The sequence below is a fragment of the Asparagus officinalis genome, chromosome 7 (genome assembly GCF_001876935.1).
Source record: "Asparagus officinalis chromosome 7, Aspof.V1, whole genome shotgun sequence".
Taxonomy (NCBI): domain Eukaryota; kingdom Viridiplantae; phylum Streptophyta; class Magnoliopsida; order Asparagales; family Asparagaceae; genus Asparagus; species Asparagus officinalis.
Window position 1 is genome coordinate 10734422 of NC_033800.1, and position 16575 is coordinate 10750996.

At 33.1% G+C, this 16575-nt stretch overlaps 3 protein-coding genes across 3 annotated transcripts; all 3 read left to right on the top strand.

Moving 5' to 3' along the window:
- Positions 4849–5667, top strand: LOC109850272. Its single transcript, XM_020420248.1, has 2 exons — positions 4849–5036; positions 5121–5667. Exons 1-2 carry the CDS (start codon positions 4893–4895, stop codon positions 5337–5339), a joined length of 363 nt encoding a protein of 120 aa, XP_020275837.1. The 5' UTR covers positions 4849–4892; the 3' UTR covers positions 5340–5667.
- Positions 5830–8046, top strand: LOC109846676 (GDP-L-galactose phosphorylase 2-like). The gene is given in 6 exon segments (XM_020415922.1): positions 5830–5872; positions 6335–6429; positions 6511–6579; positions 6668–6904; positions 7001–7115; positions 7793–8046. Coding segments are annotated over 6 exon segments (813 nt in total).
- Positions 12142–15506, top strand: LOC109850587 (cationic peroxidase 1-like). Its single transcript, XM_020420634.1, has 4 exons — positions 12142–12401; positions 13632–13823; positions 13902–14067; positions 14946–15506. The coding sequence occupies exons 1-4, from the start codon at positions 12186–12188 to the stop codon at positions 15329–15331; spliced, it is 960 nt and encodes a 319-aa protein (XP_020276223.1). The 5' UTR covers positions 12142–12185; the 3' UTR covers positions 15332–15506.

A 16575-nucleotide genomic window follows, 5' to 3' on the forward strand; every position in this document is an offset into this window, starting at 1 on the left:
ATGATAGAGTGGCAGTAAACATTGAGTACAATGAAGGTGAAAAAGTTGTGAATGAAATCAAGAATTTTCAAGATGCAAGATGGGTATCAGCTCAGGAAGCTTTCTGGAGAATATATGAATTCCATCTTAATGAGATATTCCCGGCTGTCATTAACTTACAACTTCACATGCCAAATCATCAATATGTTTCATATTGGAAACATCAAGACCTATCGAAATTTATTCACTTGGAACATGTCTCAAAGACGATGCTTACAGAATTTTTTACTATGTGTAAAAAAATTAAAGAAGATAACAAGAAGAAACATGAAAAGGACCATGAAAAGGAGTTATTATATGTGGAATTTCCTGAATGTTATGTTTGGGATTCAACATCAAAATCTTGGCGTCCAAGAAAACAGAGACAAGTGATAGGTCGAATAAATGTGGCTAATCCAATTGAAGGAGAGAGATATTACTTGCGACTATTGCTTACTCACGTTAGGTGTCCGAAATCATTTGAAGATCTACTGACGGTAAATGGTATTCATTGCAAATCTTTCAAGCAATCAGCTCAGAAATTAGGTCTTTTGGAATCTGATGATAGCATAAGAGAGTGCTTAGATGAAGCCATCGTCTTCCAAATGCCAACAGCACTTCGACGTTTGTTTGCAACTATATTGGTTCATTGTGAGCCTACAGATGTTAATCATTTGTGGGATAAATATATTGAATCATTATCTGAAGACTTCTCAAGGAAACCAAATACTACTAGAGCTTCGGTGATAAATGATACTCTTCTCAATATTAACTTCTACTTAGAGAGCATGGGAAATGATATTAAAAATTTTGACTTGCCACCTTTACAAGCTAAAAACATTACAGAGGAAAGTTCATACCCAAGAGAAATAAAAGAAGAGCTAGATGTACAAATCTCAACTGATGATCTAAATGCTGCAACAAAACTCAACTATGAACAACATACTGCATACACTACAATATTATCACGAGTTGAAGAAAATAAAAGTGGAGTTTTCTTTATTGACGGTCCAGGAGGAACTGGGAAGACTTATTTATATCGCGCTCTACTTGCCAAAGTAAGATCACAAGGTATGATAGCTCTTGCTACAGCGACATCAGGTGTCACAGCTGTAATAATGCCTGGTGGAAGAACAGCACACTCGAGATTTAAAATCAAAATCCCAACAACAGATTCATCTATGTGCGGTATATCAAAGCAAGATGGGATATCAAAACTCCTTAGAATAGCTCGTCTAATAATTTAGGACGAGGCTGCTATGGCTAAACGCGTTGCAATTGAAACGTTGGATAGAACACTAAGAGATTTAATGGATAAAGATGAACCATTTGGCGGAAAAGTTATTGTATTTGGTGGTGATTTCAGACAAGTTTTACCAGTGGTGCCTCGCTCAACAAGATCACAAACTATCAAAGAAAGTTTAGTAAGCTCACATTTATGGAGAAAAATGATCAAACTACAACTTTCAAAAAACATGAGAGCAAAATCAGACACATCATTCAGTGAATTTCTTCTTAGGATTGGGAATGGAGATGAACCAACAGTAACACAGGATCTCATAAAACTGCCTACTGCAATGTTGATCCAGAATCAAGGTGATGAGCTATCGGAAGATTCTCTCATAAATTCAATTTTTCCATCTTTAGATGAAAATTTTAAGTCTATTGACTATATGAAAGATAGAGCTATCATTGCAACAAAAAATGAATATGTTGACTTGTTAAATGATAGACTAATAAAAAGGTTTCCAGGAGAAGGAAAAGAATTCTATAGCTTTGATGAAGCACTTGATGACACTAATCATCATTACCAAGAAGAATTTTTGAACACTCTGCTCCCTAATGGACTACCGCCACACAAGCTACTGTTGAAAAAATATTGTCCAATTATTTTACTAAGGAACTTGGATCCAACTAATGGACTGTGCAACGGTACAAGAATGGTATGTCAAGATTTTAACTACAATGTAATTCAAGCTAAAATCACAATGGGACAACATGCTGGGAAAGAAGTTTTCTTGCCAAGAATACCATTGTCACCAGCAGAAGATGAAGGATTACCATTCAAGTTCAAACGCAAACAATTTTCCATAAGATTATGTTTTGCAATGACAATTAATAAATCCCAAGGGCAAACAATACCTAACGTAGGTATTTATCTACCTGAACCAGTGTTCTCTCATGGACAATTATATGTTGCTTTATCGCGGGGTACTTCTATGATGACAACCAAGGTCTTAATAACATCAGATGGAAAATTTGCAGAAGAGGAACAATACACAAAAAATATTGTATACAAGGAAGTTCTCCAGCCAAACGACCACGAGGAATAATTCAAATGACCAATAACATATTTGAAGGTTAGGAATTTATTATATAATAAGTAGATGCAATTTTTATTAAAGTTTTTTTCTTAAAATTAATTAAAAAAGTTACAATTCATTATTACATCATTCAATCTTTTCATTCAAAATCATGTACTAAATAAAATTAACATAACTTTAAACATTGTAAATAAAATTATTAATTAATAAATTCAAATTACTATAATTAGTGTCACATCTTTGATATAGAAATAGTCTTATTTAATTTTCTTTTGAGTTTATTTAGTACTTCAAATTCTTTGTTATTTACATATAACAAACTATTCAAAATCTTGCAGGAACGATGGCATCCACCAACGAAGCACCAATTCCACACATCCAAATACGCCAACTAAAAAAATTTCAAAGAGAGTGAACTATTCTTGTTGTTATCCTAAGAACTATCGAGTCATCTTATGAGATCAACAAAGGATCAGGAAAACTACTAAAATTAATTTTTGCCGACTCATAGGTAATGTAGCAAAATTCTACATGCTATAATTCTATTGATATTTGTTGATACTTATTCTTAAATAAAGTAATACATACAATTTTTAAGTACAATATGCATAACTTTTTATCATGCCATAGCAATCGTTATTTTAAATCTATGCAAATCTTTCTCAATTTTTTATAAATTTATAAATATAAATTATAAATATTAATTAAATTATAATTGTTGATGCTTATTCTTATATTAATTATTATCACCTTACTATGTATAAAATCATATAAAAAAATTCCTGCATTTATTAAATAGGTAAGCAACATGTAATTCATTTTTTACAAAGAGCTAATCCGTAAAAACGACTAAATTTGTTACTTGAGATCAAATGACTTATTAGTAAGTAGTAGAAATTCTAATTCAATAGCAGGTAACTTTATATAAATAAGGTTAGTTATGTTGATGAGTTAAAATGTAATTTTTTTTGACCCGAATATTATGGATACATTTCAATCAAACCTAGAGTATGTTTATTTAAAAGTTTCCCACATAGGTATGTTTATTGATATTTGTTGATATTTGTGAGATAATATTACTAATATTTGCAGGGGAAAAAAATACAAGGTATTATGTTTGGAGAAACTATTGAAATGTATAAGCACATGCTTCAGAAGAATAATGTTCTTTACATCTCAAATGGAGAAGTCAAACCAATAAACCCGCTTTATGGAAATGTACATGAGTCAATTGAGTTGACATTGACTAAAAACATTTCTATCAAAGAGTCAAAAGCAGAATTTCAATTTGATAAGATATTGAATAACTTTATCTCAATCAAAGACGCAATTTCCAACGAGGATACAAGGAATATAAGTAAGTATTTGTAAAAACCTTTTATTTTTAATTTATAAATTTATAAAAGAATTTTCAACTTATTATAAATTTATGTGCAGATGTTCTTGCAATGATAGCAAATGTCAAGCCTATGATCAAGTACGTTACAAGATATAATAAGGCAGACACAAGGCGGGACATCATTATAGTAGACAAAGAGTATACACGCATGCTTTTATTTCACAATAAATTAATTATTCAAAATATAATATATTAACCTAAAATTGTCTAACTTCTCTTATACAGTGACATAACATTGTCTGTAACTTTATTCGGAGATTTAGCTGTCAATGAAGGCTCAATGATTGAAGGAAATAAGCATGAGACAACTATAATAGCGCTATCAGATTTTAAAATATCATTGTACAAAGGTATCATTTTTTAAATTGAATTGTAAATTAATTATCAAAAAATATCCAATTCTAATTATAACTATTATATATGCAGGGGAGTTGTGCTTGACTTCGCAAATTGCATCAACAATATTTATCAACCCTGATATACAACTTGCTAAGGACATGCGAGAATGGTAATTCAAATAAAAAAAGGTAACTTAATAAATTAAAATTTAAATATTTTTAAAATTATATGCAGGGCTCTTTCAAAAGAGAAGATCAAGACAAATGGTGCTCTGTCAAGGCTATTTAAAAATGCAATGAAAATGAATATTGGTGACATTATGCAAGCTTCATAAGAATCATCAAAGGTATGATATTAAAATTCCTACTATAAAATAGTAATGAATCAAGAGCTTAAGTTTTAAAAAAATTAATATAAATAGATATTGTTTCATTGATGTTTCAAATACATTTACAGTTATTACTTTTGCATTAATTTTTAAAAAATACATTTTTTACTATATTTTTTTTTCAATTATTTTAAAATTTATAATTTTTTTTTACTAAATATATGTAAACTAAAATTATAACTAACTAAATTTTTACAAATCTACAGGCACAATATGGCAGCTTTATTGGAAAAATAAGTAATATCTTAAATAGACATGAGGCTTGGTACTACTCATGCACAGGCTGCAATAAAAATTTTGACAAAAATATTTATGACAAATGTCAAAATTGTCAAAAAAACAATGAAGACAATATACCGAGGTAAAGTACTATCAATTACTCATGAAATAAAAATATAAAGATTAAATATATAAATATCATCTTATGCACAATTATAATACAAAATGTAGATATGTTGTCAAAATCATAGTGGAAGACGAAACAGATAATGCAAGAGTCACACTTTTTGACGCAGCTGAAACATTGATAGGATGCGATGCTCAAAAATTCATGGATGATATAAAAGAGGTAAATTCTTACTTTATTATATTTTATACATATAAAATAATATATTTCATGTATAAGATCTTAATTTTTTCCTCATTAAAACAGAAAAAAAATCAGAGTTCATTCTTTCAAAAGTTTGTTCTCAACATCGGAAAGACATACAAGTTCCTTGTAAAGTTGGATGAGAAGTCAAAGGATGAACGTGCACAAGGAAAGATAATAGCACAAGAAATCCAAATCCAAGAGGACATCACAATCAACATTGATGATGATGATTCATTTCTCGATTTACCAAAAAAGAAGATCAAGGTGGAGAAGGATTGATCAAAGGCCAACAAAAATTAAACATTAATGTTTTTTAATTTTAATTACCTTTACAAATTGGTTAAAGGATTTTAAATGTGCTTTTCATAGGCTTTTAAGTTTATTAATTGATGAATTTAATTTGTTAGGACAATTTATGATTTATACGCATATGCTCATATAGTTGTTTGATAACTATTGCATGCTTTGATTGTTATTGCAGTTATTAACTTAAATTTAACATTTAATTATGTGAATCAAAATACATATTCATAGAATAGTTCACTTTATTAATTTAAATTTTCATGTCAACTATTTTTAACTTATCTATACTGCACAAAAAATATTGTCAATGAGTCGTTCGCAAGAAAAATGATGACCAAGCACAGCTTCTTGAACCTGTTGAGAGGAAACAATAGCTTTCTTTAGAGAAGGTAGCTATTTTTACAGATATCAAGTCCTTGATCAGGCACATCCTCTTTATGGCAATCGTTAAAGTAGCCTTCGATCAATGCAAGCTACTAAACCTCCACTGTCATCGGCTCGTCATCAAGGTAACTGATTTCTTTAAGGAGCAGCACTTTACAAATTAGGAACTTTACAAAGTTATGTGGCAGAGGATCCGTCTACTTGGAAATTTCAGCATTGCACCATGTTAAGTACCTGGCAGAATTGAGTGCTCATCCTGTTGGTTCAAATGCACTTGATGTTGCATTAGAGGTACTCCTTTCTTTTGATAACATCTATTCAGTGTTGGAAAATAAATTTTATCCTTTCTTTTGATAACATCTATTCAGTGTTGGAAAATAAATTTTATCTTTCACTTGATTATCATGTGATAGCATGAATAACCCTTATCACTTGATTATCATGTGATAGCATGAATAACCCTTATTGCCAAGTTATATTACTTTATCTGACATTGAACTCAAAGTCAGTCTAATCTTTTGAATTACATCTCAGAGAGCATTTTGTTGCTTTATCTTAATGTACTACAGAGAATTGGTGTCTGTCAGGTATCAAGACACATCTTTACCTGATTGGTAATTCTACTGAAGGCAATTGTGTCTCTGCTGATGAGAGCTTACTGGATGCTCTCCTACTTTCTGCGGTACACCTTACGGTAATTCACTCCACCTTTACTTTTTGTAGAAGAACATCTTATGATAGTCTTATCGGTGGAAAATTGCAGTGGGAAGATTGTTCATGGAAAGGCCTGCTCAAATATGATGTAACAATGTGTGAAACAAAGGTGTTTGCTGTTTGCATAACTATACATTATAAGTAGTGATTTAATGTTGTTTTGAATACGGTTCTTATTAAAGCCTCAATATTTGGTGTCTGTGCAGATCATTGGGGGTGAAAAGGACTTGCTTAATCAGTTTAATGATAAATGGAACTTAAGCTTCCCTGCTGAGTTTGAGAAAAATACCCTCCAGCCATTAGGACCTGAGAAGCCAACTCATATGAAAATTCTCAGGGAGAATCTTCTATTTTGCATTGCAAGTGGAGAAAAGGAGAGTTGTCAAAGTCAACTTATTCCTTCGCATGCAATTCCTATGCATGGATTCTTGATTCTGGTTAATGTGAGTATATGTTGAGGTTTGTTTTTCTCGTGAATAGGGATTGTATGTCGAAGTGTTTTACTTCATGTTCTCATTTACTCTGATCATTTATTTAAGGTGAATCCCGTCGAGTATGGGCATATCTTTTTAGTTCCTTATGGTACAAAGCAAAGACAAGAGTTTTGGCACAAGGAGATGTTCTATTTGATTTCACGGTTTGCAAAGGAAAACTGTAATTGCTCCCTAAAGGTCTTTTTTTTGAAAAGTTCTTCTACAACTCCAGATTATGCATATTTCCAGGTATATTACTGACCACGTTATTTTATTTTATTATTCATATGTATTTTACTAAGGAAGTCAGCATTTGGGGTTCCTAATTGATCTGAACACACACTTTTCATTATTCATATGTATTTTACTAAGGAAGTCAGCATTTGGGGTTCCTAATTGATCTGAACACACACTTTTTGGATTTGTGCTTAGAAAAGATTTTTGAGAATAGTGGAAGGAGAGAACTAAGAGAACATGGATGATTTTTTTTAAAAAGGCCTTTGAGAAACCTTTTATGATATAGGATGTTATTACGAAACTATTCTTATAGGATTCATAATGCCGAGCACGGCATTAAGGACAGGTAAGAAATAGGAATAAGCTGAGTATGGCTAATTTTTGGCTTGACCAACAAAACATGATATACACTCTTGGTAAGAAATAGGAATAAGCTGAGTATGGCTAATTTTTGGCTTGACCAACAAAACATGATATACACTCTTTACCATATCATAGGAATTCCTGAGTATGGCTAATTTTTGGCTTGACCAACAAAACATGATATACACTCTTTACCATATCATAGGAATTCCCTCACTGTTTTCTTATTCTTTTTCTTTTTCTTTTTCTTTTTAACAGTTAAAGAATATTGCATTTTAATATTATACCAAAAACCTTACAGTTTGTTGCTACCTGTGGAACAGGCTGCTTACTTTGCAAACCATTTACCGGTGGAACTTCTTACAGTTATCAATGTATATGACTGCAAGGATAACAAAGGAGTAAGCATATCTGAGCTTGCAGATTATCCTCTTAAGACAATGTTGTTTACAAGCTAGAACTTGGAATAACTTGTTGGATTAGTAGCTGAAATATGCTCTATTTTACAGTAAGACAACAATGTCGTGTTCAACTTAATGTTCTCTGATTGTGCTACAAAGGTTTTCCTGTTTCCTCAGGTAAATTCCAAGCAACAGAGATGTCAAGCTAAAGAAGAAAAACTGACCCCTTTAACAAGATCAGCAAGTCCAGCTCCAAACCTTCTGTGAATATAATAATAATCCATGTAAGAATCATCAAGCGTATCATGCAAAAGTCCTGCAGCAACAACCGTCACATTAGCACCAGTATCATGCAAAAGTCCTGCAGCAACAACCGTCACATTAGCACCAATCTTCGCCAACAAAAGCGCCGTCTCCACACAATGTTGCAAGTACGCCGTCACATTAGCACCAATCTTCGCCAACAAAAGCGCCGTCTCCACACAATGTTGCAAGTACGTATCACCGCTTGCTCTCATCTAACAAATCAAAATAAGCCCAGTTCATTCTTAATAGAAATTATCAATAGAAATAATCAATTTCATCTTATATTTTAGATTCTTCAATCCCAGAATCAAAAGAGCCAATACGTAGGAAACATAACATTGTGCTTAGAAAAAGGAAAGAGATATCAGCTATACCATACCGGGAAAAAAACATTATGATTCTTTTAGCCCTAAACCAACAGATATGGCAGGAATTCGTTTCATATTTCAAACTGATTATCAATAGACAAATGCAGATAATTTGAATGAGTGGAACGATAAGAGGTTGAAACGAATCCTTGTCGACTATATGTTGCGTATGTCCTATTATGATTCTGCTGTTAAGCTTGCAGAAAGCAGCAATATACAAATGAGTTTGTTTTGGTAAGATTTTTTTCTTAATCTTAAACTTTAGTTCATTATCTAATGCAAGATATATAGTATGTTTTTGATGTTTCACATGATTGATATTGGACAAGAATTCTGTAATTCTGTTCAAGTTTGAATGCACAATATGTTGCATACAACTGATGTTTCAAATGATTGGTGTGGATGAGAGAGTGGTTACTTCATTTTCTACAGTGCAAGATAAAGGAGTATGTGGTCAATGCTTCAGTATGACAAAGATTCCCCGAAATGATATGTTCATTTATGTATTTTGGCTATTTCATTGCAAGAAATTTATTTATTCGTTATCATTTATTCATTAATGGAAGGAAAAAGCAGTTTAAAAAAAAAATTGCCAGCAGCCTGGTTGGCAAGTAATTTGCTTAGGAGTATGTGGTCAATGCATCGAAGTTCCACCTTTTCAATTTGACTTTTTTATTTTAAACTTTTTGAATTTGAACTCTTTGATTTCAATATTGAGGATATACTTACGAAGTTCGTCTAACTTATTAATTGTTACTAACCCTAGATTCTTCCCCCCAATAAATGAATCAATACTTTTTGCTCGAGCTCCATCATTGTACTATTCCTATTTACCAACCCAACATAAATTAGGTTCCTAGCAGGAACAGAACAAACTATGTCGATTCAAGAGCATCTTCATTCCTATAGAAAATGGTGGATGTAAGAATCCACATCGAATCATGTCCTTCAAGTAATCATTCTAAATGGAGTATTAGTAAACCCCTCATTTTGAGGGGTTAACTCATTTTAATCCCTCTAGAGGGGTTAGATTAACCCTTCTATATTTTTTATGTTTGATAAATTATGAAGGGTTTACTCATTTTAACCCTTGTATAAATTTTCTGTGTTTGGCGGGTTAAGAAGGGGTTAAGTGAAGAAGAGGTTAAGTCTCCTTAACCCCTCACTTAACCCTTTGCCAAACGATACCAAAGAGAGCATACTGAATATTCAAGAAATGGAGACGATGAAGGTGAAATTGAAAAGGTGGAACTTCGATTTAAACCCTAACCCTAATCTAATTTCTTTCTGAGTTTTGATTGAAAGAGAGAGAAGAGCACGTGCTTTTCACGTGCTTCAATTATCCTAGTTACCAAGCTAATTGCCCTTTAATACACTCCATGTCAGCAATTTGTGGGTATGTTTGGCCGACGACTAACTTTTGGACCTATTTGATTATGGGGCCAAGAAAAAATATCAAAATAATGCCAGGATAACAAAATATATCAAAGTGGTAAAGTGAATCAAGAAAAAAATACCAATCTAATAAATTAGCCTTTCCCAAATCATATAAAAATTTCCTTTTATTTCTAAAGTGGTTACAATTCACTTTAAATATATTTGTAACCATGTTCTTTGTGAACCACACTCATTCCTATTTATAACATACAATAAATTATAATTGCTTCCTGAATGATAGACGATTATGGTCGAAAACGCGAACTCTTTAATAGAGAAAACATGATTATATATGGATACTTTGGCCCTCAGCATAATCTCAAAATGGACCTATGTCTTTATAGAAGTATATGGAAAGCTTAATTATTAGAATCTTTTTTAAAGGAAATTAATCATTAGAGTTAATTAGATTGAGCATTTGGAAATAAAAAAGTTCGTTTTTTTTTTACTTACCCAACTCAGAACTGAACCCAACACCATAGAAGATTCATTGGAACCTCTTGACCATTCAGGTCACTCGGGGTGGGTGTAAATTAAAAGTCTGCACTAGCTTGATAATTAATTAATAATTAAGAAAAAGCAGGAGCCCACCTTAACCACTATCACTAGCTAAGTGCATCCTTAATTACGCTAATCCTAGCGAAATCCTGTTTAAGGCAATGAAAGTTTTGGTGGAAAAGATACACGCGGTCTTGTCATAACGAAGCATGTCATGCGGATAATTGAAATGATTATGATAACGCGTGATTCAGAAGTCTCTCTTTGCCATTAGACCTTGGTGAGAGATTTCAAACGTCTTCTCTGACCACTGTAAAGCAATTGAAGGTGTATTGTAATTTTGCATTCATCTCATAATAATACTACAACGTTCAACAAAATTCTATGCTTTTGTTCTTGGACTCGGATTGTCTTTGACCACTTAATTTTCACGAGAGTTATGTCCCCACAATATGTAATCTAAATTATTTCAAAAAAATGGTATATATATGCAACCACTTTTTATGTGGAGAACTGTAGTTCCTTGATTTTCACATGATACACATAAAAAAACATAGGGTGAGTCTATCTTACACAACTTATAGTTATTCACGTGTAATGAACCTTCAAGAATACCATCTTCAGCCAATACTACTGGGTCTGAAGAGGACATAGATTATGTAAACAAGAGGAAGTACTTAGTGGACTTGGTCCATTCTGTATTAGTTGTGTTTTAAAGCAATATTAATCATTAGATAAATGCATATATAATTTCAATAATCTAAGGTATATATCTATTCTTCTACACTTACAGGAGAATCCAAGTAATCACTATTCATGCTACAGTAAATAGTATAGTAAACTACCGTACCATGAACAGTAAATCGACCCCCCTGCGTTCGTCTGTTGCAACAAATTACTGTATAGTGAACAGTAAATCAAATCTCCCACTATACTTTTCCGAAGTTATTGTTTATGCTACAGTATTTTAGTGTATCATAAATAGTAAATCAAATCAAATGTATGAATACTTAGATCATCCTCTAAGTATAAAGGAGTCGATATGAATTCTAAATCAAATATATTAAAACTTGGATCATCCTTAAAGTATAGAATAGTAGTTATAATTTCTAATTTTAAGTATACAATAATCAAGTTAAATGTATTAAAACTCAGAGGGATGCAAGTTCAAAATATAATACTTAAAAGAATACGGAGTCATGCTTTGCACGGGGCACACTATTTTCTTTGAGGCACGGTCAGTGTAATGATTCAGATGAATATTTTTTATCACTTAAACAAGTGATGGGTGGGGTCCACTATAATTCTAGTAGGTCCCAGCTGTATTTTATCGAAGCATGAACTGGGAAGGGTATTTTCTGTTACTCAGGATCATTGCTGATCAGCTAGAATTAAGGATGGCGAACTTTGACTTAAGAAGTAGACTTGTACTATTGGGTGGTTCCCACTAGTTTTCTTTAACTTTGAAACTTTGACCCATTGACTCTACTACCACTAAAATCCATTATCAATTGAACCTAGAGGTTGTTACACTTTGGCTATAAATTGGTGCAATAATGCCCTAGCATTGCTCACCTCAAACCTCTGTGTCTCTCTTTCTTCCATTTCCTTTTGTTAATTAGCATTACGAATTCTATAGCAATGGCTAGGTTAATCTCATTTTCTCTAGTTTTCTTCTCCTTTCTAATATTGTTCTCTGCGTCGATAGCTTCAGCCCAGTTATCGTCGAACTTCTATGCTACATCTTGCCCTAATGTTCTTTCGACTATCAAATCTACGGTGACCACGGCTGTGTCTAAAGAGCTCCGGATGGGTGCATCGCTTGTTAGAATGCATTTCCATGATTGCTTCGTCAATGCAAGTCTCCTTCCTCCAACTTCTCTTATTATAGGATTAATTAAGATTTGTTTGATCATATAATTAGATAATTGTATAAGCTTTGCTGTTGATCATAATTTTAATTGTAGCAGATACTGTTGTTTTCCCCTGCAAGATGGAAAAAATGGGGTTCCGTCGATTAGAATGCTCTCTCACTTAACAAGTTAAAACGAAATTGTTTGATATCGTGGTGGAAAAAGTATTAAGGGGCTATTTGGTAATGATTTTTTTAGGGTAAAAACAGGGGAAAACCGGCCACAGTGTCCCATCTGTGGCAGGTTTCACCCCAAATCGCCCCAAAAAATGACGTTTTGGGGTGATTTCTGACAGAAAACATGGGCTGTGTCAGGGATTCACCAAAAAATTTTTGGAACCAAACGGACTTAAAGTTTTTTCATTCAAAATTTTAAATTCTTGTATAACTCAAAGATAACTTAATTTGTGAGGTACTGAAACCTACCCCCTACATGTGTGCTACTGCTACCTAGTTAGCTGTCACGATAAAAGTTACATGCATGCACAGGCGCATATTCTCTCGACTAGCCTATCCTTTTTCTTTTATATTTTTCGGCATCCTTTAAGACATTTTTTTTAAGAGTCAATCGTGCTCCTCCTGATGACGTCAATGATCATCTCAAAGGGAAATAATGTTTGTTTACGTTTTAAATAAAGTTTATTACTGGTAAGTTAAGCAACATGATGATGAATTTTTACCCAAACAACCATCGAAGAACTTTAGCTATTAAAAAAAAAGTTCCCCGTGTGCCCGTGTGACAATTTTGAAGCTTTATTGGTTTAGATAAGGACATTGGCCATCAAATCCCTTTAACAAAAAAATTGAATTAATTTATTTTTATATTTTTATATCCGTACATATCTTCAAATCGTTTTTTCATCCAAAATTTCCAACTGAAAATAAATATTATACATATACAAGAGATCTGTAATTAATGTATCAATGTATATTAAATATGAGTTATCACTAAGTCTCACATCTTCCGATGTAACTAGCAGGTTAGTCTTACAATAGTTTATCTCTTAATAGCTCATTTAGGTATGTATATACAATTTCAAAAACTAGCTAGGTACTGAGAAAACAATCATTTTTTAAATTAGGTTATGCTCATATGAGACTATTTCTCTTTCTAAATTTAATTGCTAAATTTGAAGAACGATGCTTTATATAAACTTTGTTGGAACTGCTCACAGGGATGCGATGGATCGGTCCTGCTCGATGACACTTCAAGCTTCACCGGAGAGAAAACTGCCGGCCCAAACCTCAACTCGTTGCGAGGATTCGACGTCATTGACACAATCAAATCCAATGTCGAAGCAATTTGCAAGCAGACCGTGTCCTGTGCTGATATCGTCGCTGTCGCTGCTCGTGATTCAGTTGTTGCGGTAAGAGACAACAAAATATTTTGCAAATTGGCCGATGTCATGCTAAGTCTTGATCAGCTGATTGCAACCTGTTTTCAGTTGGGTGGGCCTTCATGGACCGTGCAATTAGGCAGAAGAGACTCCACCACCGCGAGCCTCAGCACCGCCAACTCCGACCTCCCCTCTCCGACCTCTGATCTAAGTACTCTCATCTCGGCGTTCTCCAAGAAAGGGCTCAGCACCACCGATATGGTCACCCTCTCCGGTAACTAGTAACCAATCAATGCAATTTTGACATCGGTTAAAATCTTTTTCTTTGCATCAAAGCTCAACTTCACTTTTCTATAACCCAACAAGTTTTTTTTTTTTTCCAGATTAGAGTGTGTAATTATAACCCTCAAATCTCATCCTAGCTTTGAAGTTCTGATGTAATAGTAAAGACGGTAAAATGATATTAAGAGAAATTGAAATTCAACTATGTGAGCGTGTATTTAAAGTAGATTTTAAAATATATTATTCCAATAAATAATCCACGTAGTAGATTATATATAATTAAGTCTCAAATCCCATTTCAACTATTATTGAGAACTACCACAAAAGTATATATAACCCCTGTAGTTTAATTTCGGTAAATAGATCCTGTTGGTGAAATCCTTTTTGGACTCTTTTACCATATGAGGAGTCTATTTGTCAAAAGCAAATTTCTCTTTTTCTAATAAATGTAAAAGAGCCAAAAAAATAAAATAAAATAAAAATCATACGGATAATGTAAGTTTGAAAGTGCTATACTACGAGGTTCCCCGTGCAATTAGCCAAATTATAAATCATCTTCGATCTCCTCATTAGGGCATGTTTAATTTGGCTAATACTTATTTATTGAAGTTACTTATTCTTATTTGTTTTGTTATAGGGCAAAGTAGTCTTTTGCTATCAATAAATAAAGTTTCTTATAAGGGCCAAAAAATGAGTAGGGAAATCCCAATTTATTCTTTTTTCTACTTATAAGCTAGAAATAAGTAAATAAGTAAACTTTATCAAACATTATTTTTGAGTACTCATAAGTAAAAACTACCTTGTAAGTTAAAAGAAGTAGATTGCCAAACATGCTCTTTTAACTGACTTGTGAGTTGCATATCCCATCAGGAGCTCACACAATTGGTCAAGCAAGGTGCACAGTTTTCCGAACCCGAGTCTACAACGAGTCCAACATCGACCCAAGCTTCGCAAAATCCCTGCAATCCAACTGCCCAAGCTCAGGAGGCGACGGCAACCTGGCTCCTCTCGACCTCTCAACGCCGAACACTTTCGACAATTTCTACTACAAGAATTTAGTGAACAAAAAGGGAGTCTTACACTCAGACCAACAACTGTTCAACGGAGGATCAACAAACTCGCAGGTTAATTCTTATACGTCGAATTCGGCTACGTTCTTCACTGATTTTGCGGCGGCGATGGTTAAAATGGGGAATATTAGTCCTCTTACTGGGAGTAATGGAGAGATTAGGACTAATTGCAGGAAGACTAATTGATTGAGGTAATTAACTGTGTATGGACTTGTGAGTGCTGCTGTACTTTTTTATTGAATGGATTGACGAAGTTAGTCCATAAGGAATAACTTGTTTTTTTTTAATCACCATCTTGGTGATTTGCTTGTGGAAGGATTTAAGCTATTTCGGATTTGTGATTCCCCATCAATTGAATATATATTGGGTTTGGTCGTGGTTTTCAATCTGCTGGATATTTGCTTGAAAAGTCCCGGCAAAGATTAATTCGCCTCTGCTTGTTGATATATCTAGTTAGTCGATAGTCGAGGGCCTCCTTCGATTTCCCTAATAAGTGCAATAAATAAATAAATAAATAGAATATATAAAATAAAATAAAAATCCAGCTCCGCCCCTTCAATTTAAGGTTTGATCCCTTATTCTTTTGGACTTTAACTATGATACCAAGTATTAAACAAGCAAGATGATTTGCCATTACGTAGTTAGAGAGAATACATCTCACTTGTCACTACTTGGTCTCACGGATTGTATTAAAATTGACTTTAGATGTTATGGTTTAAGTTTTTTATGAGATCTAATTAAAAAAAAAGGGAATGTGCACTCAATTAGAGTGACAAATTTTAATTGATTTAGAAAATCTAACGTATCTCCAAGACTTAATAAACTAAGTTTTACTGTACTATTTATTGATGTCCTATTTTCTCACACAAACTCGGCCCAAAGTGGGCTTTTCAAATGGGCTATATCTGTATGAAGTCCGGACATTTGCACTTGCGCCCAGTGAAAATGGAAACCTTACGCTCTGTTCAAATTTGCGACGCAAGCTTATATCTGCTTGCCATATAAGAATACGGAGCTATAAAAATTATCATTTATTATTATATCCTCAAAAAATATTATGAGGGGATGATTTAAGAAATCTATATAACTAGTACCTTTCTTTGAGAATGCAATCTTATTACAAGTCTCTAGAACTCGCTTTAGTTCCTCTAAAATATTTTTTTTTGTCATTAATTGAAGTTGTCTCTTCCGTCAGAACCATCTATTTCTACCAATTGTATCATCTACATATCACTTTGCTTTCTCTAACTTGAAAAACAAATCTGATGAGATTTGAACCTAGCTAGATGGATTTGATAGCGTGATAAGAACCTTTGCGGAATAAAACCTCTGCAACTTGAAGATACTTTCTAAAGCAACAATTTTCATTGGATGATACGAGCTTAAATGCGTTCAAATAGGAGCATAGCTCATTGTCAAAAGAGATGGCA